Consider the following 24,056-nt stretch of genomic DNA (forward strand, 5'->3'; position numbering starts at 1 on the left):
ATTTTGATTATACGCATTCATCAATGTCTTTTCTTAAATGGACAATTATATATTTTCATTGAACGATATTTATGAAGCAAACATGAAGCCGAAAAGCTACGAGGATAATCTATAAATCTTTATAAAAAATGCCTTTAAAACTTTGAATTAGTCTCAGTAATGTACCAAATAAACAGCGGTCAGAACAGGTTGTATATCTTCACAATACCTCGTACTAGTTTTCCGTACTTTTAATAATAAAAAAATACTGTATATTCTCAATGATCGTGATCCATTAATTTCCCTAAAATTATATGCACAAATTTTTCTCAATGATTTTATCAGATTCTTCTGATAAACTTTGCATGCTGTTGGCACAGTCTCCATTTCGCATATTAAAGCTACGTCAACTCAACACTCATTATGTCGTAATGTCGAATAAATCACAAACACCTTCGTTCTCACTAAGATTGAAATGGTAATCTTTTTCCCCAGGAGGTGGACTTAATCTCATTAACGGTCCGCAAACTGCAAATGAAATTCATATAAGCATATTATACATGATTGACTGTTAAGGTACGTATGAAAGAAATATGAAGGTAATATTTATAATCCGATTTCTTAAATTCAAGATTGCTTCAAGTTTGATCATGGATAATCTTAATTTTAGTCTATAATCTGGATCTTTTTTTGGCACAAGCAAAATTTCATTTTCAAATTCCTTCGAAATAAAGGAGAGCAGAGTCTGATACCCTCTCCTGAATATCATGTAATATCGATTTAGAAATGTAACAGAGATGTTGAAAAATAATCCTTTCTACATTTTTTGAGAGTCTAGAATAGTAAAAGAAATTTGACCAGAAGACTGAACCAAAAAGACTCAGATTGCAGACAGAAGATATAAAAATAAGATTGCAGACAACAGGTTAAGATTCCAATCAACAAAGAAAATGACCGTACAGTCTCGTACTTAAGACAATTTTGAATAAATAATCAAACTATGAATAACTGTCCAAGATTCGACTTACAGTCAGAATACAATTGATCAAGAAACTCCAAATCTCTTTGGACAATATCTATAATTAAAAATAATTAAAAACATAACTTAAAAACTTTACATTATAATAAATATAATAAATAAAAGGAAATCAAGATAAAATAAATTTACCTGTGGTGCTTACATCACGTAAGACTATCTTAGCCTCTATTAATTCCGAATCTTCTTCTTCTTCATCATCAGTTATTACCGGACCTGGTTTAATGCTGTTTTTTGGTGGCCTAATGTTAAAAAAAATTAAATGTATTCCAATATAACTATAATCTTGAGTAATAAGACAATATATAAAAGTGTGCATTTTGTACCAAATGAATAGAATTAAACTTGAAAACTATTCATCCCCTTTACAAAATAATTTGGCAGTTGCCAATTATACTATTTGCTCTGTGCAGATCAGGAATATTATTTTATTATTCCTGACACGATTAGAGCATACACAGAGATTTATGTCCTTTTTATATTTCTGCTTACCTTCCAACTTTCCTCTTTGGTTTAACAGTAACTTCCTCTTTCTTCTCATCTTCGTTTCCGCGCTTTGTACCCTTTATCTCTTCTCGTAATCTCATTTCTAACACTTTATTATCATAAGTTTTAGCTAGCTCAGGTTGGACCATATATACTTTAATTTCTCCCAAATTACTTTTCAGAATCATGTTATAATTTATCACTGTATCGTCTTGTACGACAGTCTATCAAATGTAAAAAATAAGAATATGAAAGATAAATATATATTAATATAATCAAATATTTTCTAGACATGGAATATTGAATAGTTCAGCTTTAAAGAAATCAAGCAACAGAGGGATTTGATTTCCAGATTTGTTGTTTGTCATTTCTTGAAGAAGACTGAAACTTCCAAAACTAATATCACAATAAATAAGTTAAAAATAAGCCTAATCCTCCAGGTTGATAATGTCTTTTCACAAAAATTGCAATTATAATGCAATAAAATCAGTTTGAAAGCTTTAGTCTACCGAGGATTGCAATACAGTGGTACAAACATTTTCTAGATATCCTTTTGAATACCTTCAAGATATTTGGTACTGTTATTTCCAAGTCTGGAGGACCCTGTATTCCTAGTACAAATTGATCCACAAAGTTCTCTTTAACGTCTTCGTATGTGATATATGCATATTTCTTATTTATATTATCATCCTTTATATTCTTTATGCTTTGCTGAATCCATCGAGTATGGGTATCTAATAGCTGTTCATGATCCTCTAATTTGCTGATCTCTTCTTTTAGGTCTGTCAGTTTCTCGCCAACCTCCTGTGTATTGCAGCCAGGTCCTGCACCCCTTTGAACACACATTCACAAAGTAATAGCGCATGTCGCAGGAACGAGATAGCGCCATTAGAATGGGTTATATTTATACATTTTTATCATATGACAAATTTTTCAAGCCTGTTGATTGGCTATAGAACAGAGAGATCCAAGAACCTCTCTGTCCTGGAGCCTTTGTCATAGGATAAAAACGGATAAATGAAATATCTTCCTTAAAATGAAAGAAAATAATGGAGTGGCACTTACTTCCATTGAATGCTGTTCTTGCTCTTCTTCTCTATAAGACCAATACCCTCAAGGACGTTCGTAATGTCATAGATGCGCCGTTTTTGTCGTACCTCCAGAAGGTCCGCGGCCTGTAAAGTTCGTGAGTTGTCATTCGTGTTGTAAATTAGCAGCCTCGATTAATCATAGAGGCGCCCTACTGAGAGTTCCGCAATCCTTATAGGTTAAGGTAGGATCGCGTGTTAACGACATTGTAATGCTATCGGTATGTCGAGCATACCAAGCATCGGCCCATGGCTCTGCGGCAAAGGGCGGTAATGTCCGTATAACCGGGGAAAGTCCGGAGGTACGGACGCGATTCCCTTGCCGCGCACTTCTTTCAAAATTCCCGCAACCCAAGTATGACGTGTACGGCCGCGATCACTTAACCTAGTAAGGTTAACTTTTTCGGAGCCATCGCGAAATCCCGAGTACTCACGACTTTCAAATCCAGCACGCCGTCCTTCGCTTTCTGGAGCAAAGACACGAAACGAGTAGTCAGCAATCCCAACGACTTCTCGAATCGGCTCTGTTGATTATCTGCCATTATCTCGGTCGTTGCGAAAATTTTCAAAACTTGCTAGTCTCTTCGAAATTGCCGCAACGCCACGGACGCCATCCTATCGAGCGCCTAACGGCTATTCAAATATGAGCGCGTCTCTGCTGTTGGTAACGATTTAAACGAAAATTCCAAATCCGATAAATCGCAGTCAGAAACATTAGAGAAAACTCTAATGGCCTAAAGCCTGTTCTACAATGTGCTCTTTGTTTTCTGTTTCTTGCTTTTTACCTTTTGCTTTTTTCTCCTTTACAACCGTTTTATCGACAATTGTATTTTTTGCTACGTGTTTCTTGTTTCCGCCGAAGTTCGTTAACTTTTATCTCGGGCGACATAAAACAAAAAACTCGGATAAGAAGCAAAAAGATAAGATGCAAAAAAATAGCAAAAAGCACATTGTAGAATAGGCTTAAGACTTGAACGGGCCCACACTTTAGATGAGACCCGTTTATCGACGTTTTATGTGCACAAAACCCGCAAATTAAATTATTCATAATCATGGATATTTCCCAGAAGTATTTTTTTTAATGCGAATATGTTCATTCTAAAGATGAGACTTGCTCTGGATAAAATATATACCCATGGGAGCACGCGAATAAAAAAATAAATTCGAGTATAATAAAAAATTTTATTACTCATGCAGGATTTTTGCATTTACGCGCATATGCTCTTGTAATAATATCTAATTAACAAAGGCGAATTTATTTATTGTTATATAACTAGAAAAAATTGTAAATAATCATTTAATTTTTATTATCGCGTATTATCTGCGGTGTATCGCAGTGCCAATTGGTGTTTTATATATCTATTTAATGAAATATGCTATTTAATGATGCGCTTATTAATGTTATTTTTATTATTATATACATTTGTAATATATGTTTATAAAATGTTTATAAAATAAATATATTTATAAATATTATGTATATATACATATATATAATATTTATAAACGTATGCATTAATGTATATATAAAGAAATTTACATATTATTGCTTCTCAATTACTTATAAGTTGTTATATAAAATATTAACAATGATAGAAATAAAATTAAATGCATTCATCAATAATGTATGAAATATTTCTATTCTAAGGAAACAGAAGTTCATTGGTGACAGTTGGCTCTGGGCTTTGACTAGAACTTGCAGAGCTGAGAGTTTCGTCTTTAATTTTTAAAGCGGATGAATCCTTGTCCTTGCTTTTATCCTTTTCCTTTTCCTTTTCCTTATCTTTACTTTTATCCTTATCCTTATCTTTTTTCTCTTTATCTTTATTATGTTTGTGATCATGTTTATGCTTATGTTTGTGTTTGTGCTTCTTCTTATCCTTCTTTTTCTTTTTGTTCTGCAAGAACAGCGAATGCGCATTACAAATTTAATATATTTAACATTTCTAATATCACGAAAATGATTCATGTACAATGATATTTTCTACTTTTTGAAAAACTTCATTTACCTTGTTGCTGGAATCATTTTTCGGTTTATGCTCTTCTGAATCTTTTTTAAACATCCCAGGTTCAAAACCTACAGGACCAGGAGTTCCCATGATACCAGGAAGTGATGCAGAATTGTCGCTGTAATACTCGGATTTTACTTTTCCTTCACTAGGTACCGGAATTCCCCGTTCATCCTGTTAAAATATAAAACCATAAATTTAATTTATCCAACAATAAGGGAAAAGGGATATAAAATCATTTTTCATACAATGTTTGTTTTTTGTCGTTTTTGTTCTGGACCATGTTCCACTGGATTTGATGAAACTGGAGGATCTCTGTTGGGAGATAGTTTCCTCTTGTTACCAACAGGTAAGTTCTCGATTGGTTCTTCGATTGATTCGTGTTTCACATGTTGTACCGGTGCAACTTTTACCTGAGCAGCATACCAGGATTTAGACATTGTTATTAAAAAATGTTTTACAATCATCTAAACAGACGTTATTATAAGTAAGTCTTACTTCACGTTCTGGACTTGGTGGACCAGCTTTCTTAGGCTTCATGATCGTCGCGATTTCGGGAATAGGAAGACAAAATGGGACTCTCACACCATATAAAGAATAGTACAAATCCACCAAATCGCAACGCAACTTTGCATCGTGCGACAGCATGCCGCTATAAATAAAATTAGATATGTTAATGATACGAAAAAAAAAAGATTTACAAGGAAGATTGAAAAATTGTCATACTTAATTAAATTCCATATACGGTCAACTAGATCTGGTTTATCTAAGCGATGTTTATGAGCTCTCTCAAATGGTGGATTTTCTACCATTAATCGTACGAGTCTATGACGTATACCAGGATGTGGATCCATTTCCGCCATATCTAATAAGAATTCCAAGTCTTCCCATTTGCCGTCCACGCGAGTAAAATCCACTAATGCTTCTAAAGCTGCTATTCGAATGTCTAAAAAATGTTAATTGATTGTAAAAAATTTCAGCAATTCAGAATATAAATATTGATATGAAAACCCGTGAAACACATAATTTTCATATAGGAAACACCCGTGGAAGCCTCAAGAATATTATAAATATTGATATCATTTTCGAAGTCTAGAGCAAACTAGCGTACCTATAAATTGTCCATATGCTGCATATGCTCTAAAAAGATGAGGATTGCTTGGAAGATGACCAAATTTTTGAAGGATACGTATAACTTTAAGACAAGCTACACTAACAGTATATTTATAACAGGGTAATAATTTCTCTAAGTTTAAATTTCTTGTGACTTCTTCTAAAATAGCCTTTGTGTCGATTGATAGAGATTCTGCTGTAATAGCTGTTCTGTAATGATACATTAAGAAATTATTTATCTGCTTGTCATATTGTTATCTATAATTTATATAAAAAAAATCAGATGTTTATACCCTTGTTGTACACTGATAACCGGTGTAACAGTTGCACCAAGAGCTTCGATTAGTGCGGCTCTGTAATAATTGTCGGAATACCTATTTTTGCTGTTATCATTATATTTAAAAAGATCCATTAAAAAGGCTAATACTTCTGGTGGACAAATACCATGGGCATTACGTAATCCTGCCATTGCAACTGGTATAGTCTGCACAGATATATAAAAGTTCAGAGAAAAGATACTACTAAATAATTCTGATGCGACGTAAGTACATGTTAATTAACCCGTACCTTTTGTAGAAAATAATGTTGAAAATTCGAGAAATTGTTCTGTTTAATAATCCGCCGGCACGACGCAGATCCAAACAATTTTCTAAATATGGCCAACATTGCTGGTGGACCTGACCAAGTTGCTACCATTGCATTTCCTACCTATATGTATATATTTGTAAAATTTAATTAAATATACAAAGTGCGAGCGATAGTATAGTAGACAGCGCACTGCTATATCAGAGATCCTGGATTTGATCTCCGGCAGAACCGAAAATTTTCGTACGCTTGTACAACTCCTTTCGAAAAGTAATAGCAAACCACTGAGTAGTATACTACTTGCCCAGGAAACCTCCCTATCGATGTTTAAACTGTAGATTCCCATATACTTTGTGTATGATCAATATGCATGCAAAGGTATACGAGAGAGAGGCGCCTATGCACTGATGACAGCGTATAGCACTTGAAGAAGAAGAATTAAACATTGGTGTTTAATAATGACTAACCTTTGTCAAGCAATGAGCAGCGCGAAGTCTGACTTTATAGTAACAATGTTCATTCTCAATTGTATCAGTCAGTGCTAATCGTGTGGCAGGTGTTGAATGATGCTGTAAAGCTTCAATCGCTTCTAATTGTGCAGTGACGTCTCTTTCATGTCTCAATTGATACTGCCATTGATAATCAGGTTGCTCAATTTGCACAGCGCGCATGATTGTCATTTCAGGATCAAGTCTGATCCATAATACTGGAGAATCACTATAAACAATATTTTTTTTAAATAAAACGGCCATAATGTTTACGGTTTTTACACAAAGTTTATAATTAAAAAAATTTTCAATCTTACTCCATAGCAGAAAGATCCATATCAACTTCTTCACCAGTACACAACGGAATTTTCTTTTTTTTGTTTCTACGACTTTTACTGTGACACGTAATATCTGCTCTGGCCATTGTACCTTCAATTTGTAATGTGTGCTTGAAAGTACCATCCAATTCTTGAATATTGACTACTAACGGACCCACGTATTTTCTAATTCCTCTTTGATGTGTAGTGTCTTGCCTAATTTCTAACTCCACTGTATTTCTATAACATATGTATATATTATCATATTACGTATATACAGGGTGAATGTTAATACATGTCTGTACCTTTTACCATGGGAAGTGAATTATCGACTACAGTTGTGATCATCTAAACGGTGCATAGACTTCTTTTCAATTTGAAAAATTTCATAAATTCAAAGAATTTAAAAAAGTGAATTCTTTTTGAGTTTATAATGATAGCTGTCTAAGCGACAGTCATCTATGCACTGTTTAGATGATCACAGCTGCAGTCAATAACTTACTTCCTATAATAAAAGATACAGACATGCATTAACATTCGCCCTGTGTATATATATATGTTATTTTAATTTTGATACTATCTAAGATAATGCAATTAAATGAACTCAAATGAAAAAATACCTTTTTCTATTAAATACGAAACTTAGACTGAATTTTGCATGTCCTCCCGTTCTCACCCATTGATCTATAAATACTGACATATCTTTCCCTGTTACAGTAAAGATAGCTTTAGCAAATACATTTGTACTAATTAACATATGCGACCACAGGCCAGACTCAATCTTTTGCTGTGCAGCATTAGCCGCTAAAGACAATTGTTTATTAAATACCTATAAAAAATTAAATATATAATTAACAGTTAAATTAATACTATTACGCATTTAGAGAAAAAAAAATTTACTTGAAGTAATAATTCTTGGCCAATTCTATGTTCCAGCATTCTCATGATTAGATGTGCTTTCTTGCGGAGAACTTCAATATATTTTGGAGACATGGTATGTAAATTTTTAATAGGAAAATAAAATCCAGGATCGGGAGCTCGAGGAGCAGGCGCTGGAGTATTAGCTGCAATGGGTAACGGTGCTGGTGCTTGAGATGGATCTAGTATTATACCACCGAATTGTTCTTCATATTTCACGACTTCTTGTAATTCCTTAAAAAAATTATATCAATCAAGACAATTAATAACTGATAAGCTGAAAAGAGTAAATATGGCTATATTATGACTTATAAGTACTTACAGATTGAATCCATTCTCTGTATTCGTTATTTCCAAAGCATTTCTTTGCATAGAGTCCTGTTAGATAAGTGGAAATACCCTTAGGTAGCCACGTATCTGACCAATTTTGCATAGATATGAAACATCCGAAAAATTGTTCTGCAATTGCTTGTGCCATTGCTTTTTTAGTAATGTATACTTGATCTATAATTGCAGTAGAATGTAGTAAATTTGTACTGTAAATAAACAAATCATCATAAGCAAGTACAATACTAGAGCTTAATTGTATATAAAATAAAGGAAATCAATTTTACTTTAAGATACTCATAGTAGCATAGGCGTTAATATCTTCGTCTATCTCATCAACAAAGACCTGTTTGTAACAGGAATATGGATATCGATTGGACAAAGTTTCCTCATAAAATTCAAATGCTTCGTGCATATATTTTGCAGATACTTTTAAAGATGACAAAAGCTGAGGTAGGCAGAAATGAGTCACTTCGTGCATGTAAGGGTCCACAAAAATCTCGAAAGGTCTATAAAAAAAAAAGAATTTACACTATCATACTGTACATAAAATTATTTATTAACTGTTTCTATTTACCCAACTGCTAGTGCAATATTTGGAGCACATGCAGGAGTGTTGAGTACGTAATGAAATGTTTTTCTCCGCATGTCAGGTGTGTAGACCACCTCGACTAGATCTCCACAGGAAACTGCAGTCATTGAATCATCAACGGTAAATTCTAATTTCCAAGTACATGGTTCAGCAAAACTATCCACACATGGAAACCACAATCTAGATGAATTTTCATAACTGTATGTATACATATGGGCACCTCTCTAAAACAGATTAGCATATAAAAATAATATTGTTATGAAAAAATATTATTGCACTATAGAGTTTACGAATAATTAGTTTTGGAAATATAAAGTTAAAATTGCTTAATATAAAGAATGTTTATTGAAATTGAGTGCATTATAAAAAGATTTTAAAAATTGATATTATCACTAGAATACAAAAAGCATCTAGAAATCTTTAAAATGTACTTTGCATCAGATTAAATTCTAAATAAAACATGATATTGCAGTCTTGGAATTCATAATTAAAAAAGAACACTAGTTATGACTAAATTTACCTCAGCTAGCGTTCCTTCGCAATTTGGTACCACAAAATGCACACCTCCTTGTGGTTGTTCCAAGGAAAATTCAATACTGATCCTTAAGCTTCGGCCTTCTGTAACCAAGTGTGCTGCATCTGGTGGTATTTGAACTACTAATTCACCAGCGTTGTTGTCAGGATCAACTTTCTGAGCTGCAGCCAAGTGCATATTAGAGAAAAATTCCAGGGATCGTCTATAATTGATAATTAGTCTATTAATAATCTTGAATATATTATTAAACTATCAGAAAGAAATTCGCTTACTGTTTACTATCTCCTTGACAGATATCCAAGAATGGATCAAAATATTGGAAAGGCGCTTCATAAGTATCATTTAAACAAACTCTATATATCCTACATTGTTTAGCATTAAGCTTCACCAGCCTTAGGGTGTCTCGCAGAGGTATAACTGTCAACTCGACAAAACCAATTATGCTTTTTCTTTGAAAACTTATTCCCGTTAAGCTTAATATTTGATGAGCTGTAATATATCAAATGTATTGAAATGCATTAATTATGTCAATAAAAATAAAAACACAACTTAATACATAAATTGGTATATAAATCTAACTTCTAAAGCATAACCTATAAAAAATACAATTCTTTTATTTCCCACATGTAATATGCATTATCTTCTGTTAGATGATTATAATTAATAGTACAAAACAAGTAAAATTCCAATGAACATTAATAAAAATTAATTTGGAAACCTATGACAAAAACATAACCTAGAGAAGACGATTATTAAACAAAGATGCATTATTCTTACCTAATTTATAGGGACGACTGTTATCACCTGTTTTTTCTTTTTTCATGTTTCTATTTATTTATATATCACTTTTATATCCAAAGAAAAAGATAAGACATGAAAATATACAGAACCCCATACCGTAATACACTACAATAATAGATTATAGATCTGTTTTGATCTGCTTTTTATTCCTGCGTTAGAATTTTTCTTTCTTGTTTTCGTCAAATATCAAAAACTATGTATATTTTTTCACTTTAAAGTTCCAAAAGTATACTAGTTCAATTATAAAAAACAAATATCAAGTAGTAGTGCGCGGTATATAGTACCTGATACAGTACACCTGATACTGTACATACAAGGTCTGTTCGCGTTGCTTGCACTTTTGGCACTCGGCATCTTCGCTTTCTCTCTTTTCAAGGCCAAATATATATCTATCTCATTTTAAGTGCAAAAATATTTGGGGATTTCATGCAACGCGAACAGACCTACAGTTACATACAGTGGCTGTGTTCCAAAATTAACTGTCAGTCAGTACTGAAAATCTATAGTGCACGTAACGTAAACTGTAGCATTTTGTGTGCTGGCAGTAAATTTGGAACACAGCCAGTGTGATACAGTGCAGTACACTCATGCAGTGGTACATTAAATGCAAGCACATGTATGTATAGGACTGTTCTTTTTGGCTGAACTTTTACACCAGTTCATCTTTCTTTCTCTTCTTTCCTCCTGGAGAGAAAAGAAAGAAAGATAGAAAGGTAAAATATATATTTCATAATTCGAAATATCTGCATTTCATTTTTATACTCAAATTAAATCAGTGTACAACAGCTTTAATATGTACCAGTGAGCACTAAGGGCGCGTTCACACCTTGACGGAAAAGCAGAAAGCGGAAAAGCAGTGGCCAATCACAACTCGCGAGAGATTTTCAAACACAAGAAACTAAACTCCACCACGTCGGTCTGGTGGTGATCCCGCGTACTGTTCGCGAATGAGTGATAAAAAGTATCAAAATAACGGAAAGATATCTTTTTCATGTTGTTTTTTCGGCAATACGAAAAGATATCTTTTAGTTAACTTTTTGTTTTGCGAAAATGACAATATAGATAGAAGGATGTCTATAAGACATTTTTTAATTTTGTCGAGAAGATAACTTAAAAAAGACATCTTTTCGTCTTACTGAAAAGACAATTTAGATGTCTTTTCGTCATCTTTTAGACATTTTTTCGCTTTGTCGGAAAGACAACTTAATAAAGATCTCTTTACATTATCTTTTAGTATTTTGTGCTGTCTGGAAAAGTACAATTTAAAAAAAAAATAATTTCTCGTAACGATTAAATTTTTATTGTGCTCTCATATGATGTTATCTATATATTAAGTGTTATTATAGTTATTTACAAATATAATAATATATTGTTTATGTGTTTTGTTAATTATTAAAAAAAGGATAATTTATGAAAATTTAATATTGAATTTTTTTAATTCTCTCTTTGTCTTCTTAAGGAGTTGGTCACCTTTTACCTTAGTTAGAGCTTAATAGAAGTCATATAAATGTCTATACATATAAATATTGTTTCTCTTTCTCTCTCTCTCTCTCATTGTGCCTTTATTAAAAAATAATATCAACTTTTTCTGTGCATCGTGAATAGCTCAATTCAAAATTCTGAATAGAAAATGCAATTTATTTTCCAATTGCATCCAGTTGAATCTAATTGAAATCAATTATTATGAATCTAATTGAATTTGAATTGAATCCAATTGAATAAAAAAAAGTTTTCGATATTTAAAATTCGCGTTCGGATAGATAAAATTTCAGTCCATTCTCGTTTACCGAATCTACCTGTTTATTTTGCTTCATTTACGCTATTCTGCGGATGTTCTACTTTTTATCCCAGTTACTCGAGTATTTGAGTATATTTTGTTTTTAGTGTAAAAACTTAGAAAGTGCAATAGCGCAGATGAACAAATTCCTCGTTTAAACAGCGACTTCAAGCGCAACGTACTACATACATATACATATCGCGCATATTTCCTCCTTTCACGCATTCTGTTCTAACCTACAAATCTCTGTCCACTTTCTTCGCTCAGCGAAATCGTGAGTCCCGGTGAGGTTAAGTCGTCAAGAGTAGCGGAATAGTCCTCGGCGCGGGGTAGATCAGCAACTATTTGATAACGATTGCGGGTAAACCATTGCTTACAACGTTTATGCAACCTTAGCTGTTGCATAAACAAACGTAAATTTGCATGTCTCTTCTCTAACATGACAACGAGAATATTGTGAATATTCTCGTTGTTCCACTAACAAAACTTCCTCTTTTCTTTCAGACCTTAAGCTATAAGCTCATTTTTTTTTCAAAGTTATTTCATTTGCAACTTCTCAGTTGTTATTTAATAATCCTGTAATTGTTGCGTTTTTTAAATATATTCGTCTTTTCTTACTAATTGCAACTTAGTATAATCATATTAAATGTTTTAGTACAACAAAGTGTCGGGTTTTGCAGAGTGTCTTAGTGAACAATGAACATGGCAGCTAGTGCTGGTCTCACACGACAAGAGGTGTTGATGCTGGTAGCAAGATTGACATGTGTTGCAGCAATCGGTTTCTTCGGCATGAGATGGCTTATCAGTCAGCTCGATCCTACTAGAAGTACCAAACAAAGAGCTAAAAAGAAGGTTTAATGTCAATCTTATATAATTTTTCAATAAAATTTCAGAGTCGCAAATTGTCTTCAATTTACAGAACAGAACATTAACTGCAGATAATTTGTATCTTATGTATAAATTCTTTTAGGCTCGGGAGCAGTTACGTAAATTGGCAGAAAGCGACAGGTATGCACGATCCTTTGACTTGGACCAACTGACAGACTACGAGATGATAATAGCTAATCATCTGGTAGATCCAAGTGATATCAAAGTATCGTGGAGCAGCATTGCCGGTCTGGACAGTGTTATTCAAGAACTCAAAGAGACAGTAATCTTGCCTATACAGAAGAAGGAATTATTTGAAGATTCGCAGCTGACTCAAGCGCCCAAGGTACTAGATTTATTCCTTAGAGAGAAATCAATATTTTAAATGTACCTTGTACTTGTTACTTTCAGGGAGTATTGTTATATGGTCCGCCAGGTTGCGGTAAAACCATGATCGCCAAGGCTACTGCTCGGGAGGCAAAAACGCGCTTTATAAATCTAGATGTGAGCATCTTGACTGATAAGTGGTATGGGGAAAGTCAGAAGCTGGCCGCTGCTGTTTTTTCATTGGCAGTGAAACTGCAGCCCTGTATTATTTTCATTGATGAGATAGGTATAAGAATAGTTATCTTTAAGTATGCATGTATATTTGGAATTATTTTAGAATTTTTTATTACTTCAAAAATTTTATTTTATTAAAAAAAATGTGTATTTACTTGATATAATTCTAATATAATTTGTAATATGGTTTACTATCGCAGATATTTTAATTGCGTTAATGCATATATTTAATACAATAGATCTATTTGCATAATAGATAAAATGTCCTGTCTTAATATATTTTTAACTTTAACAGATTCGTTTTTGAGATCGCGTAATTCACAGGATCACGAAGCCACGGCAATGATGAAGGCTCAATTTATGTCATTGTGGGATGGTTTGATAACTGATCCTGATTGTACCGTGATTATAATGGGAGCTACTAATAGACCACAGGATTTAGATAAAGCAATTCTACGTCGTATGCCGGCAACTTTTCATATTGGATTGCCGGTAAGGATATTTAAATTTTGTATAATTATTAAAACATAATTATGGAATATAATGTCAATATATATCGGTTTCAGAATGAACAGCAGCGATTAAAAGTTTTGCAATTGATACTGAAAAATGAGCCAACTGCAGACAATGTAGAAATTGCAACATTAGCGAAGCATACAGAAGGCTTCTCTGGATCTGATTTACAAGAACTTTGTCGAAACGCATCTATATATCGTATTAGAGATTACTTATACACGCAGTACGTATATTTAAATATTTCATAGAAAAAAAATCGAATATTGCATTATGTCCAGAATTGTGCGAATTCCAAAAATTGAAGTCACATTCTATCAGTTTTTATAATGTTATTCAATTTGCAGCGACGGACTTAAATATGAGAATAATACAGACGACGAATACGACGAAGAATTCCATGATACCGTGCGTCCCATCACGATGGAGGATTTACTCAAATCATTCAGAAAGATGAGAACGTCGAAACTACACACGGGAACGCTCAGCACGAGACAGCTGGATCTAGATTAAGGAAAGAACTTTATCCTTTGTCAGTCGCTGTCTGTGACTGGTTTCTTTTTGACAGTTCTTCGTGTGTTAGATAGATGTTACCACAACGATGACAGTGATATTCCGCTTCGTCATGAAACTGCATATAATACTTCGATACTGTTGGAAGTGGTTTTCTTGTCGTGAACGTTTAAAAATTTTTATGAAAGTATTAAGATGTTGAAATAGCGAAAATAGAATCATCGAGCGAAGTGTTTATAATTCCATAGTAAAAGTAAAAGTTGTAGAAAGGGAAAAATTTTATAATAAGGTATAAAGGAATTTTCTTCTGGATACGTTGTACCTATGGTGACAACGAATGACAAGAGCGTCATTTTATTATGTTAAAATTTTTATTTTCTCTTATTTAATTCCTTTTATAGAAAATATAGGATGTAATTTGTAAGTCTATAGACAATATAGATAAATGATATTTTTGTTTCTTCAAAATTAAAAGAATAAATAATTTGAAATATAATTTCTTTTTATAATATATGTATACAGTTAAGATATAAATATAATTAAAGCTAGTAGACATGCATGTCCAAAATTTGTGTATGTGATAAAATGTATAACAGAATTGTGCAAAAGTGAAAAAGAGTAACTTTCGATTGTTAATTGTTAATAGCGATACAAAAATTATATTAATTTGAAAATTTTAGGACAAGCTCCGATTAATTATGTCAAGATTTAATACTACGATATGAGATTTTTACATATAATACGCTTTTACACGTGTTATTATATATATTATGTCTTTTAAAAAGCACATACACACAAATATGCATTTTTGTCTATTTTGTTATGTAACAAATTAATTGAATTTTGAGTCCTATTTTCAAGCATTTCTTTATGTAACTGGAACTGTAAAATGTAAGAAGGCACCATAATTTTGCACATACCATTTAAATTATTGCTTACGTTTATACTATTTAATTACGTAAGTACATAAGTTAATATCATTATTTTACAAAAAAATTAAGAATTTTTTATAAATATATATTACACACAAATTATGTTTACTGATAAAAATACCAAAAATTCTCTTACACATTATAGTTTTATGATAGATATAATAACGCTTCAATGTAATATATTTTTTTTACTTTGCCTTCCAATCTCAAAATGAAATCAACAGTAATCTTTAACAAGTGAAATCTAAATTCTATATACAGTTAACTTCAGCAATGCTTATATACTATTTAATTCCACACTTGTAAATATATGTAAAGAAAGATATATAAAATAGATATACATCTTGTAATATAAATGTCGATAAGATATGAAAAAATTTCAGATTTAACTCGATATTCACACAAACCTAGTAAATATTGCTACTTCAAGGTAAGAACTGTTTTAGGAAGATTATAAAAAAATGTATGTAAAGAGAGAAAAACAGAAAAAATAAATAATATATAAATCCAAGAAACACTTGCAAAAATGTAAAACTATCTAAAATTATGTCAGGTCACGCACAATTAAGAAAAATATAATGCATGTATGTTATGCTAAGAAATAAACTGTTTAAAAATAAAGTTTCAAGATATTAATGTCCTAAATATTAAATTTTTCGAGAACTAAATAAAATATGCACAGTTTAAAAAAAAATATATATATATAAATATTTTGTATTACATTACCCAACACTAGAGATAGCGTTAGAAAATGTAAAAAGGAAATAAATATAAAGAGGCTGAAGAGAATTATAGGAAGATGTTCAGAGGACAAAGCCTCCGCGCGTGTTTTCTGAAAAAAAGTGATACGGATATTTCTTTCTTTTCTTCGATTCTCAGAATTGGATAAAGTAAGAAATCCGATTTAGTTCGGAAATAAAGGAAATAGTAAATTCTCTCACATTTTCTGCATTAAAAATAAAAGCAAGGTATGGAAAACAAGAAAAAGGATAAAGATATTAGATGTATAAGAGATGTAACTGAAACAGGTCTTTCATTTTTAGAGAGAAGAAAAAATGAAAGAAAAGATGAGAAAGAAAAAGGAAAGAAATGTTTTCCACAATCGCGCGAATCGTACGCTCTAGAAACGAAGAGAGAGAAGAAAATCAATTTTCGTTCACTCTCGGGTCTGAACTATAGAGACAGATTTTAAGTACACTACCAATTTTTTATAACAAAAAAGTAACAAATTTCAGATAGAGTTACGGATGACTATAGATTTGCAGTAGAAATCTGATTGAATTTAGTTACAGAGCGTGAGCGCCCAAGTCGAACGCATCTTGAAGGAAAAACTGAGTAAATAAATGATTCGTTTTAAATAGAAGGCTGTGTTTCAAAATTTACTGTTAATGCTGAACATCTATAATGCACGTAACATAAACTATAAATTTTCGGACTGACAGTAAATTTTGAAACATAACCATTTAGCACTACGTTTAGGTAGAAAAAGACGAGAAAAGCCAGATGGTACCGTGTCCCAAAAAGAGATGATTACCAATTTTAGAAAGAAAAGAATCGTTTAAGTTTCTTTTAGATAAACGCGACCGTATTAATATAGCCATCAGTGAGTGCTTTCTATTTAGTGACACAAGTCAACATAAACATTATTATTCTATCTTTCTTGGTATTCAATAAGCAATAAAGACAGAACAACACTTTTATTGACTTGTATCACCACATATCGCACTCAAAGGATCACAGCGGGGCGTGAAATGATATTTCATCGAAGCTTCGAACCTTTAAATTTTCTATTATCTGGAAGATATTGAAGCCCACCCCAAGTAGAACACAGAAGTCATGAGGATATCATGACCTCATTCGTCACTTATAAGTCAATTTTTTGGTATCAAATGACATCATGATGACGTCCTGTGATACCATTATGACTTAATTATGACTCCGTGTTCTACCTGGGACATTGATCTGATATTCTTTTCTGATACTTTTATTCTAGCAAGGGATACAATTCGTAACAAAATGATTATCTTATTTTTTTAAGGATGTTTTTAGTTGTATGTACAATAACGTATCTATTAAAAGTATTAGTCAAATAATCAACCCAAATAAGTCAATATCGCATTAAAAAAAATTCTGATATTAGTTCGTGAAACTAACTGCAAAATATAAAACAAATAATTTGGATTATAAAATTAATCTATGTACATAATTACGGTGACCATATTTTCTTAATGAAAATAAAAGACAAATTTGAAAATTTTAGGGCTTTGTCCCTACATATTTTTAAACCAGTTCGTGATTGTCAAAAATTTATGCATTATAACATTTTATTGCACAGTATAATTAAATAGAGATATAATACGCAGTTTTCCGATAGTTTGAAACTGGTTCGACTGTATTGGAACAAACCTTTGATCTGAAATATTGAAAGGTTCGAAATAATAAAAAAATGAAAACAATTCTAGTTTGAATAAATTTAATTAAAAAAATTTAGAAATACAATTAACGAAAACAAATTGTATTTATATGCACAAAACTGTAAGATATTTTCCGTAAAAAATTTGCTCATTGATATAATATTATAGACATTGGAACGTTAGTTAGAAAAGAATTTCCCATAATGTCAAAATAAAGGACAGTAAAGGACAATATTGGAAAATAAAGGACAAAATTGAATTTTGAAGAAACAAATAAAAGGACAAATTTAAAGGACAGCTACCTAAAATAAAGGACTGTCCTTTACAATAAAGGTCACCGTATATATAATAGAAATTAGGCTAGAATCAGAAAAAGATAAAAAATAAATTAGATTAAGATTAGAGTTAATCTACATTGATAGAAATGGACCCATCTGATTCTACTAATAATTTAAATCTTTACCTACTATAATCTCGGTTTAATTTTCATTTTATCTTTTTCTAATTCTACGAAGAGATAAGTTAAATCGAAATTAAAGTTAATCTTATTGTTAGTCGGTGGAACCGGCCTAAGCGTGACAAAGTTTGGATAAAGAACGCAAAGTCCGTTCGCGGCGGCAGGATGAGGAGAGTCGAGGAGTCCGAGGACGTACGCGAACGACGCGTTCGGCTTCTTCTGTGCGTCTCTCGCTCCTCCTGCTCCTCCAACCGATCTGAGAAAGATCCCACGATTCGTTCGCGGTGACGCGATCGGAGCGTGCGCGCCGAAAGAGAAACACGAGAACGGGCCGCGGCAGCGAGTCGAGCGAGAATACATACAACACATACACACAAATATATATATATATATATATATATGCGTATGTACGTGCGTAGTGCGTGCATGCGTGCGATTACGGGACGGAACAGGACGGAACGAAACGGAACGGAACGAAGAAGAGACCGTGTGCCGCCCGCGGGGGTCGAGAGGCGAGAAAGCGGAGAAAAGACACACATACACACACGCACGCACACGCTGTCATGGCGTTAACGTTAACAACGCGTGTCGAGCGTACTACGTGCCGTCGGCGACGCTGCCGCGAAGCAAGGTGCCGGTAATACACCGCCGTTCCGCCGCGGAACAGTCCCCGGGTAACGTAACGCGAGAACGACGGCGATCAGTCGTCCGTCCATCCGAACGGGAGAGAGAAAGAGTGAGTGAGTGAAGGAAGGGGAAAAAGAGAGAGGGAGAGAGAGAGATAGAGAGAAAGAAAGAAACAGAAAGAGTGAGCAGCGCGAGCGTTGTGTCAGCCGCTCGGTTTCAATCAGCTTCGATTCAGCGCCGAGTCTGTCGTCGTGCTTCCTCGGTCTCTTTTATCTGCGGAAAAGGTAACGTGCTCGCTAGACGGTACACGAGGCTGCGGGCGACCCTACGCTATCAAACCTCTTCCTCCGTCGCCGCCGTCAATCGCGAGAAACGAACGCGCCGCCGCCGCTGCCGAGCGCGCGCGAGAGGAAGAGAGGACCGCTCCTCTCCCTGCCTCTCTTTTGTAGAGTGCGAGCGCACTTAACCTAAAACCTAGAATCCTGCTTCGTCGTTCGTCTCGTCGTTGCCGTCTCGCCTGCGGTTCCTCGCGAATCTCCGTCGTCGTCCGGGCTGGATAAGCGGCACGGCGAAGCGAACGCCGGAGGTGCGACGCGACGTCTCGTATCGCATCGCATCGCATCGCATCGCATCGCATCCCATCGCGTCCCATCGCATCGCATCGATCGGCTCGATCGCGAGAGCGCGACGGACTCGAGGAGCCATCGAGTCGCGACGATTCGCATCGCTCTCGGTCGCCGTTGCACTATCGTGCGGTGCTGACTCGTCATCCCCGTCGCGTACTCCAGTGGCCCGCGTTCGGCGTAAACGCGCGCGAATGTAAGCCGGTGATACTTGGTGAACTCCCGAACGATCCACTCCGATACCTCCGTGATTTTTTTATGTTTCCGTTCATTTACCGAGTCTTTCAACCTCCTTCCAAGTAAAGGTAGTACTCTCTCTCCCGTAAGACACTCTCTCTCTCATTCTTCTCCGTTGGTTGCTGATTGACGAAGTTGATTGATAATGATGATTGTGATCTTTGTGATTTTTGGAACAGGAATGTCTATCTGAGTGGACTACGGATAAGGAAGTCCGCGGTGGACAATGCAGCAAGCAGCAATCCGGAGGCCAGTGTCTTTAGTGATAGCTGTACAATTACGGAGCCTGTGAAAGAGTGTATGGTGTGCATTTCTTACTTGCGTCATCTGCCACTGCAATTGTGTGGACAGATTCTTCCCAAAGGCTATATCATCGCTTTCTGTGGAGTTTCACTGTTGTGTGTTCTGTGAAATCCCATCAGACTGGTGATGGTGATATGTCATCATAAAATGATCCGCATCCGATCAAGAACCAGCACTGAGCTTCATGGTGGAGAAATAGGACATGCTCGATGAAAAACATGCCTAAGTAGAGGAACACATGTTCTGGGAATTGATGGGTATATGCTTTTCCTGCAGGAGACCCACCAGCGGCAGGTTGAATAGTAAAATCTCTGAGCATATCTCGGCCTCCGTAACTCCTCTCCATGTTTGTCTGGAGGAACAAAGAAGACCAGAACTGGGCTCATGTGACGCCTCACAAGCTCACAAGCCTCAGGTGAACCTGCGTTTATATTTTAATTTGTCAAATGTGTGTAGCATGCTATTAAAATTAATTATAATTAAATTTATGACCCTGTTCTATTATTTGTAATTCCGACAACAGGTTAAAAGAACCTTTGAGAATCAAAAGGCAGAAGAAGAGATTCCCGAGGAGGTGGCGGAAAGTGATTCGATCGAAGTCGAAGCAGGAGAGTTAAGACAAAGCCAGCCGAGTATGGCCAATACTATCAGCAACATGAAGATGACTAATCCCATAAAGGGGCTGGTTAGCAAACGCCGCAAACGTTTCACAGAAGACGGTTTTGATCTTGATCTCACATGTATCCTTGTATTATTGTTTTGCACATATACATTAAACATGGTATTTTAATACAATGAACCAATGATGTTGGATAAATTCCTTAGCGACTGTTATGACAATAGATATAAAAGATAGAAATCATATTGATGACGTTGTTAAACTATTGGAATCGAAGCATAAAGACCATTATAAAATTTATAATCTGTAAGTGGAAAAATTTAACATTAAAACGTTTCTTTTTCGACAAATAACTTTGGTATATCATTATGATAATGTTTTAGGTGTTCTGAGAGATCGTATGATTGCAAAAAATTCAAGCAGAGAGTGGCTACTTACGCATTCGATGATCACAATCCACCAAAGCTGGAGCAGATTAAGCCTTTCTGCGAGGACGTGCAGTCGTGGTTATCCCAAGATAAGGACAATGTGGCCGCAGTTCATTGCAAGGCGGGCAAAGGTCGAACGGGTGTAATGGTGTGCTGCTATTTACTTCACAGCAAACAGTTTCCCACTGCCACGGAAGCCCTTAATTATTATGGAACTAAACGGACTCACGATAGGTAAGTACTACAGAAGACTTGAGGATTTACCGCATAATGATGTCTCGATGATTGAGAATTATCTTATTTATTCGACTTTATTATGATCTAGGAAAGGCGTAACGATACCATCGCAGAGAAGGTATGTGGATTATTATGCTACCCTCCTCCAAGAAGGTGTCAGTTATGAACCAGTCACATTATTATTGCGTAAAATACAACTGGATCCGGCTCCTATTTTCAATGGAGGTCAAGGCTGTAAGTACCCTAATATAAAAGTTATGTATGGATTATTATCGTTAACAACGGGAATTTATATTATTTTACTAACTTTTCAAGAAATAAAACGTATCTTTCTCTCTTTAACTTCGTAATATTTTTCTGTGCAACTTTTTATTTGTACTTTATTATATTTTTCTCTGTATGTCATGTTTTTAGGTCTGCATTTTGTAATCTCGGAATCAAATAACAGGATATTTTCTGATGATTATGAGGTTCGAAAAGGTACATCTTCTATATGCATCCCACTGCAACACACTGTCGCTCTAAGGGGAGATATACGGGTGGAGTTCTATAATTATAAGCCAAAAACGAAAAGAAAGGTATATTGCAATATTTATATTAACTTATTTGACATTACAGAGATCAATGAACCGTGTTTTACTTCATTTTCCAGGAAAAGATGTTTCATTTTTGGTTTAACACATTTTTCGTCCGTGAGAAAACGAATTCCGAATGCGACAATGGCGATTTACATGTTGAAAGATCGACGAGGGCATTTAGCTGCGACGGCACAGCCATGGAATTACCGATGGTTATGTCGCATGCGAAACCTAGAACTGGATCATTGGCGAGCCTCGGTCCTATGCCGCCCACTCTCGTTTTACGGATAGATAAGTCAGGATTGGACAAAGTACACAAGGATAAAAATCACAAACTATACAGTCCGGATTTTAAAGTTAGTTTTTTTCGTATTCGCAAATTATAATTAAAGAAAGTAAAAAGAAGTATAGCAACGTAGAATGTATATCGGATATTTTAGTGTTAAATATTCAGCATTAAATATTTTGTCACTTACAGCTAGAAGTAGCTGTAAGTGGCTTAAGCCACTTACATGCAAATTCTGAGAGCAAATGTACAGTGTATACAATCAATGTTTCAATTCCAAATATTTAGCATTAAACGTTTTGTTAGTCAAACTTTTCGTATTAAAGCAATTAAATATACATCTATTTAAATTCAAATAATAAGATCTTATCAAGCGCAGGATACAATGTTGACAACAGGTTGACTATTCGTGATCTTTTTTAATTGTAGGTGAGTCTATTTATGCATAGCGTGGGCGGGAACATATCGCCAGCTGTGCCAGCGACGACGAACAGAGGTGGCGATGGTGTGCAGCTGGGGATGGGCGGTCAGGAGACGCCGAGCGAGTCGAGCGAGGCGGACAGCAGCGAGTGTGACACTACCGGTGACGAGGACGGTTGGGAATCCGGTGAGTCCTCTGCATCCCTGGTGGTGAACCACCAACACCACCACCCTCTTACACACAGCAGTAGCCGTACACACGTTAGCAGTCTCCGTCCGCGATGCAGTCTCAAGGAGACTGCCAAGAGTCTGCTGTCGCGCAGCGATAAGAACCGGAACAGTAACAGGCAGGGCGTTTCCGGTGCGAGCGCGAAACGTTCCTCCGCACCGTTCGCTCGCTCAGCCACTCTCGACACGTAGTAGCTTAACAAATGCTTTCGGGGTACTTAAGAACGGTCGGTGGTGTTTCGCACCGTAACGCGTTTCGCGCTTTCACGAAATCGCGTGTCTCGCAAAGTCGCGACGTGTGCGTCCTGCTTTTCTTTTGGTTTTTTTTTTCTTTGTGGACGCGCATTGGACGGCTTAGTACGCGCAAAATGATGACTAGAATCCGGAGAAATCCATTCTACGACATTTTTTTGCAGTAACCTCCGCTCGTTACGTTTCTCTTTCTCTTTTTGCACTCTCTCTCCTACTCTCTCTCTTTCTCTCTCTTTTTTACTTTTTCTTTGTCGTGGGACCATGAGCTTTATTTTTTTTTGTATTGACGATTCATGTCTTACCGATTACTATTAAACCATTACTGTTGGTCGATTCGCTATGTATAATGCTAACGAAGTAGTTATTGTGAATGTGCATCAAGAGTCTCAAGTAAATCGTTTGAGTAAATTTGAGTAAATTGGTTGGTTCGCCACGTAGAAACCGAGAGAAGTAGTACCGGCGTAATTTGATTTTAACAAGGAGATGCACATTCGAAATGTTTACGACAACAGCCTAATCTTAGTTACTTCAACATGATAAAGTTCTAACGCAATCACAAAGAAAAGACGCATATTTTGCCATCGCTATCATTTGTGTCGTGTTTTCCGAGGTTTTTCATGCTGTTGAAACGATGGCAAATGGGATGGGCATTTACTTGTTAAAAGGGATTTTTAAAATAGCATAGGACAAAATTATCATGAGTGAGCAAAATTGAAGTAAATTAGTATCAACATTGATTTGTAATTCAAATATCGATAGGTAGTTAAAAAAACCATTTTGTACCGATGAACCATCGGCTTTCTTTTCCAGTTTTTTCTTCTTTCAAGTATAGAAATTATTGTAACTCGTGTTATCTCGAATACTAAAAATGAAGAAAGTTGATATAGAGTCGCGCACAAATTAAATTCTG

At 34.9% G+C, this 24,056-nt stretch overlaps 4 protein-coding genes across 6 annotated transcripts; 2 read left to right on the plus strand and 2 right to left on the minus strand.

Moving 5' to 3' along the window:
* Positions 1 to 146: 146 nt before the first annotated feature.
* Positions 147 to 3,195, minus strand: LOC108731968 (transcription factor E2F4). Of its 3 annotated transcripts, none has more exons than XM_018462537.1 (7): positions 3,024 to 3,195; positions 2,567 to 2,676; positions 2,063 to 2,333; positions 1,508 to 1,725; positions 1,148 to 1,257; positions 1,008 to 1,055; positions 147 to 507 (listed from the first exon to the last, which is right to left on the minus strand). In XM_018462537.1, exons 1-7 carry the CDS (start codon positions 3,129 to 3,131, stop codon positions 401 to 403), a joined length of 972 nt encoding a protein of 323 aa, XP_018318039.1. In that variant the 5' UTR covers positions 3,132 to 3,195; the 3' UTR covers positions 147 to 400. The 3 variants fall into 3 exon arrangements, with proteins under 3 accessions (XP_018318039.1, XP_018318041.1, XP_018318040.1); XM_018462539.1 differs by lacking the exon at positions 3,024 to 3,195 and adding an exon at positions 2,826 to 3,001; XM_018462538.1 differs by lacking the exon at positions 1,008 to 1,055.
* Positions 3,196 to 4,232: 1,037 nt separating this feature from the next.
* On the minus strand, positions 4,233 to 10,335 carry Taf2 (TATA-box binding protein associated factor 2). The gene is made up of 18 exons (XM_018462717.1): positions 10,251 to 10,335; positions 9,746 to 9,962; positions 9,459 to 9,675; positions 8,924 to 9,162; positions 8,634 to 8,855; positions 8,342 to 8,555; positions 8,002 to 8,253; positions 7,722 to 7,930; positions 7,102 to 7,341; positions 6,764 to 7,013; positions 6,279 to 6,419; positions 6,005 to 6,195; positions 5,710 to 5,921; positions 5,325 to 5,544; positions 5,097 to 5,250; positions 4,847 to 5,011; positions 4,599 to 4,772; positions 4,233 to 4,487 (listed from the first exon to the last, which is right to left on the minus strand). Exons 1-18 carry the CDS (start codon positions 10,294 to 10,296, stop codon positions 4,233 to 4,235), a joined length of 3,618 nt encoding a protein of 1,205 aa, XP_018318219.1. The 5' UTR covers positions 10,297 to 10,335.
* A 2,371-nt stretch (positions 10,336 to 12,706) lies between these two features.
* LOC108732081 (ATPase family AAA domain-containing protein 1-B) lies at positions 12,707 to 14,772 on the plus strand. The gene is made up of 6 exons (XM_018462715.1): positions 12,707 to 12,903; positions 13,022 to 13,264; positions 13,330 to 13,531; positions 13,775 to 13,971; positions 14,046 to 14,218; positions 14,340 to 14,772. Exons 1-6 carry the CDS (start codon positions 12,748 to 12,750, stop codon positions 14,503 to 14,505), a joined length of 1,137 nt encoding a protein of 378 aa, XP_018318217.1. The 5' UTR covers positions 12,707 to 12,747; the 3' UTR covers positions 14,506 to 14,772.
* Positions 14,773 to 18,733: 3,961 nt separating this feature from the next.
* On the plus strand, positions 18,734 to 23,344 carry Pten (phosphatase and tensin-like protein). Its single transcript, XM_018462478.1, has 9 exons — positions 18,734 to 19,044; positions 19,975 to 20,513; positions 20,622 to 20,838; positions 20,924 to 21,023; positions 21,101 to 21,379; positions 21,471 to 21,616; positions 21,797 to 21,960; positions 22,035 to 22,316; positions 22,676 to 23,344. Exons 2-9 carry the CDS (start codon positions 20,337 to 20,339, stop codon positions 23,084 to 23,086), a joined length of 1,776 nt encoding a protein of 591 aa, XP_018317980.1. The 5' UTR covers positions 18,734 to 19,044; positions 19,975 to 20,336; the 3' UTR covers positions 23,087 to 23,344.
* Positions 23,345 to 24,056: the final 712 nt, after the last annotated feature.

The sequence above is a fragment of the Mycetomoellerius zeteki genome, unplaced genomic scaffold, assembly GCF_001594055.1.
Source record: "Mycetomoellerius zeteki isolate Tzet28-1 unplaced genomic scaffold, Tzet1.0 scaffold145, whole genome shotgun sequence".
In the NCBI taxonomy this organism is placed as follows: domain Eukaryota; kingdom Metazoa; phylum Arthropoda; class Insecta; order Hymenoptera; family Formicidae; genus Mycetomoellerius; species Mycetomoellerius zeteki.

Excerpts from the sequence above, each read along its gene's own strand:
- LOC108731968 (XM_018462537.1), bottom strand. The coding sequence starts at position 3,131 with ATGGCAGATAATCAACAGAGCCGATTCGAGAAGTCGTTGGGATTGCTG. Across the intron at positions 1,258-1,507 it reads CCAAAGAGGAAAGTTGGAAG|GCCACCAAAAAACAGCATTA; the intron begins GTAAGCAGAAAT and ends TTTTAACATTAG. Across the intron at positions 508-1,007 it reads TGATCAATTGTATTCTGACT|TTTGCGGACCGTTAATGAGA; the intron begins GTAAGTCGAATC and ends TTTCATTTGCAG.
- Taf2 (XM_018462717.1), bottom strand. The coding sequence starts at position 10,296 with ATGAAAAAAGAAAAAACAGGTGATAACAGTCGTCCCTATAAATTAG. Across the intron at positions 7,342-7,721 it reads TTCGTATTTAATAGAAAAAG|AAATACAGTGGAGTTAGAAA; the intron begins GTATTTTTTCAT and ends CATATGTTATAG. Across the intron at positions 5,012-5,096 it reads CACCAAGTCCAGAACGTGAA|GTAAAAGTTGCACCGGTACA; the intron begins GTAAGACTTACT and ends TATGCTGCTCAG.
- LOC108732081 (XM_018462715.1), top strand. The coding sequence starts at position 12,748 with ATGAACATGGCAGCTAGTGCTGGTCTCACACGACAAGAGGTGTTGATG. Across the intron at positions 13,265-13,329 it reads AGCTGACTCAAGCGCCCAAG|GGAGTATTGTTATATGGTCC; the intron begins GTACTAGATTTA and ends TGTTACTTTCAG. Across the intron at positions 13,532-13,774 it reads TATTTTCATTGATGAGATAG|ATTCGTTTTTGAGATCGCGT; the intron begins GTATAAGAATAG and ends TAACTTTAACAG.
- Pten (XM_018462478.1), top strand. The coding sequence starts at position 20,337 with ATGTTCTGGGAATTGATGGGTATATGCTTTTCCTGCAGGAGACCCACC. Across the intron at positions 20,839-20,923 it reads TTTTGATCTTGATCTCACAT|CGACTGTTATGACAATAGAT; the intron begins GTATCCTTGTAT and ends TAAATTCCTTAG. Across the intron at positions 21,024-21,100 it reads CATTATAAAATTTATAATCT|GTGTTCTGAGAGATCGTATG; the intron begins GTAAGTGGAAAA and ends ATAATGTTTTAG.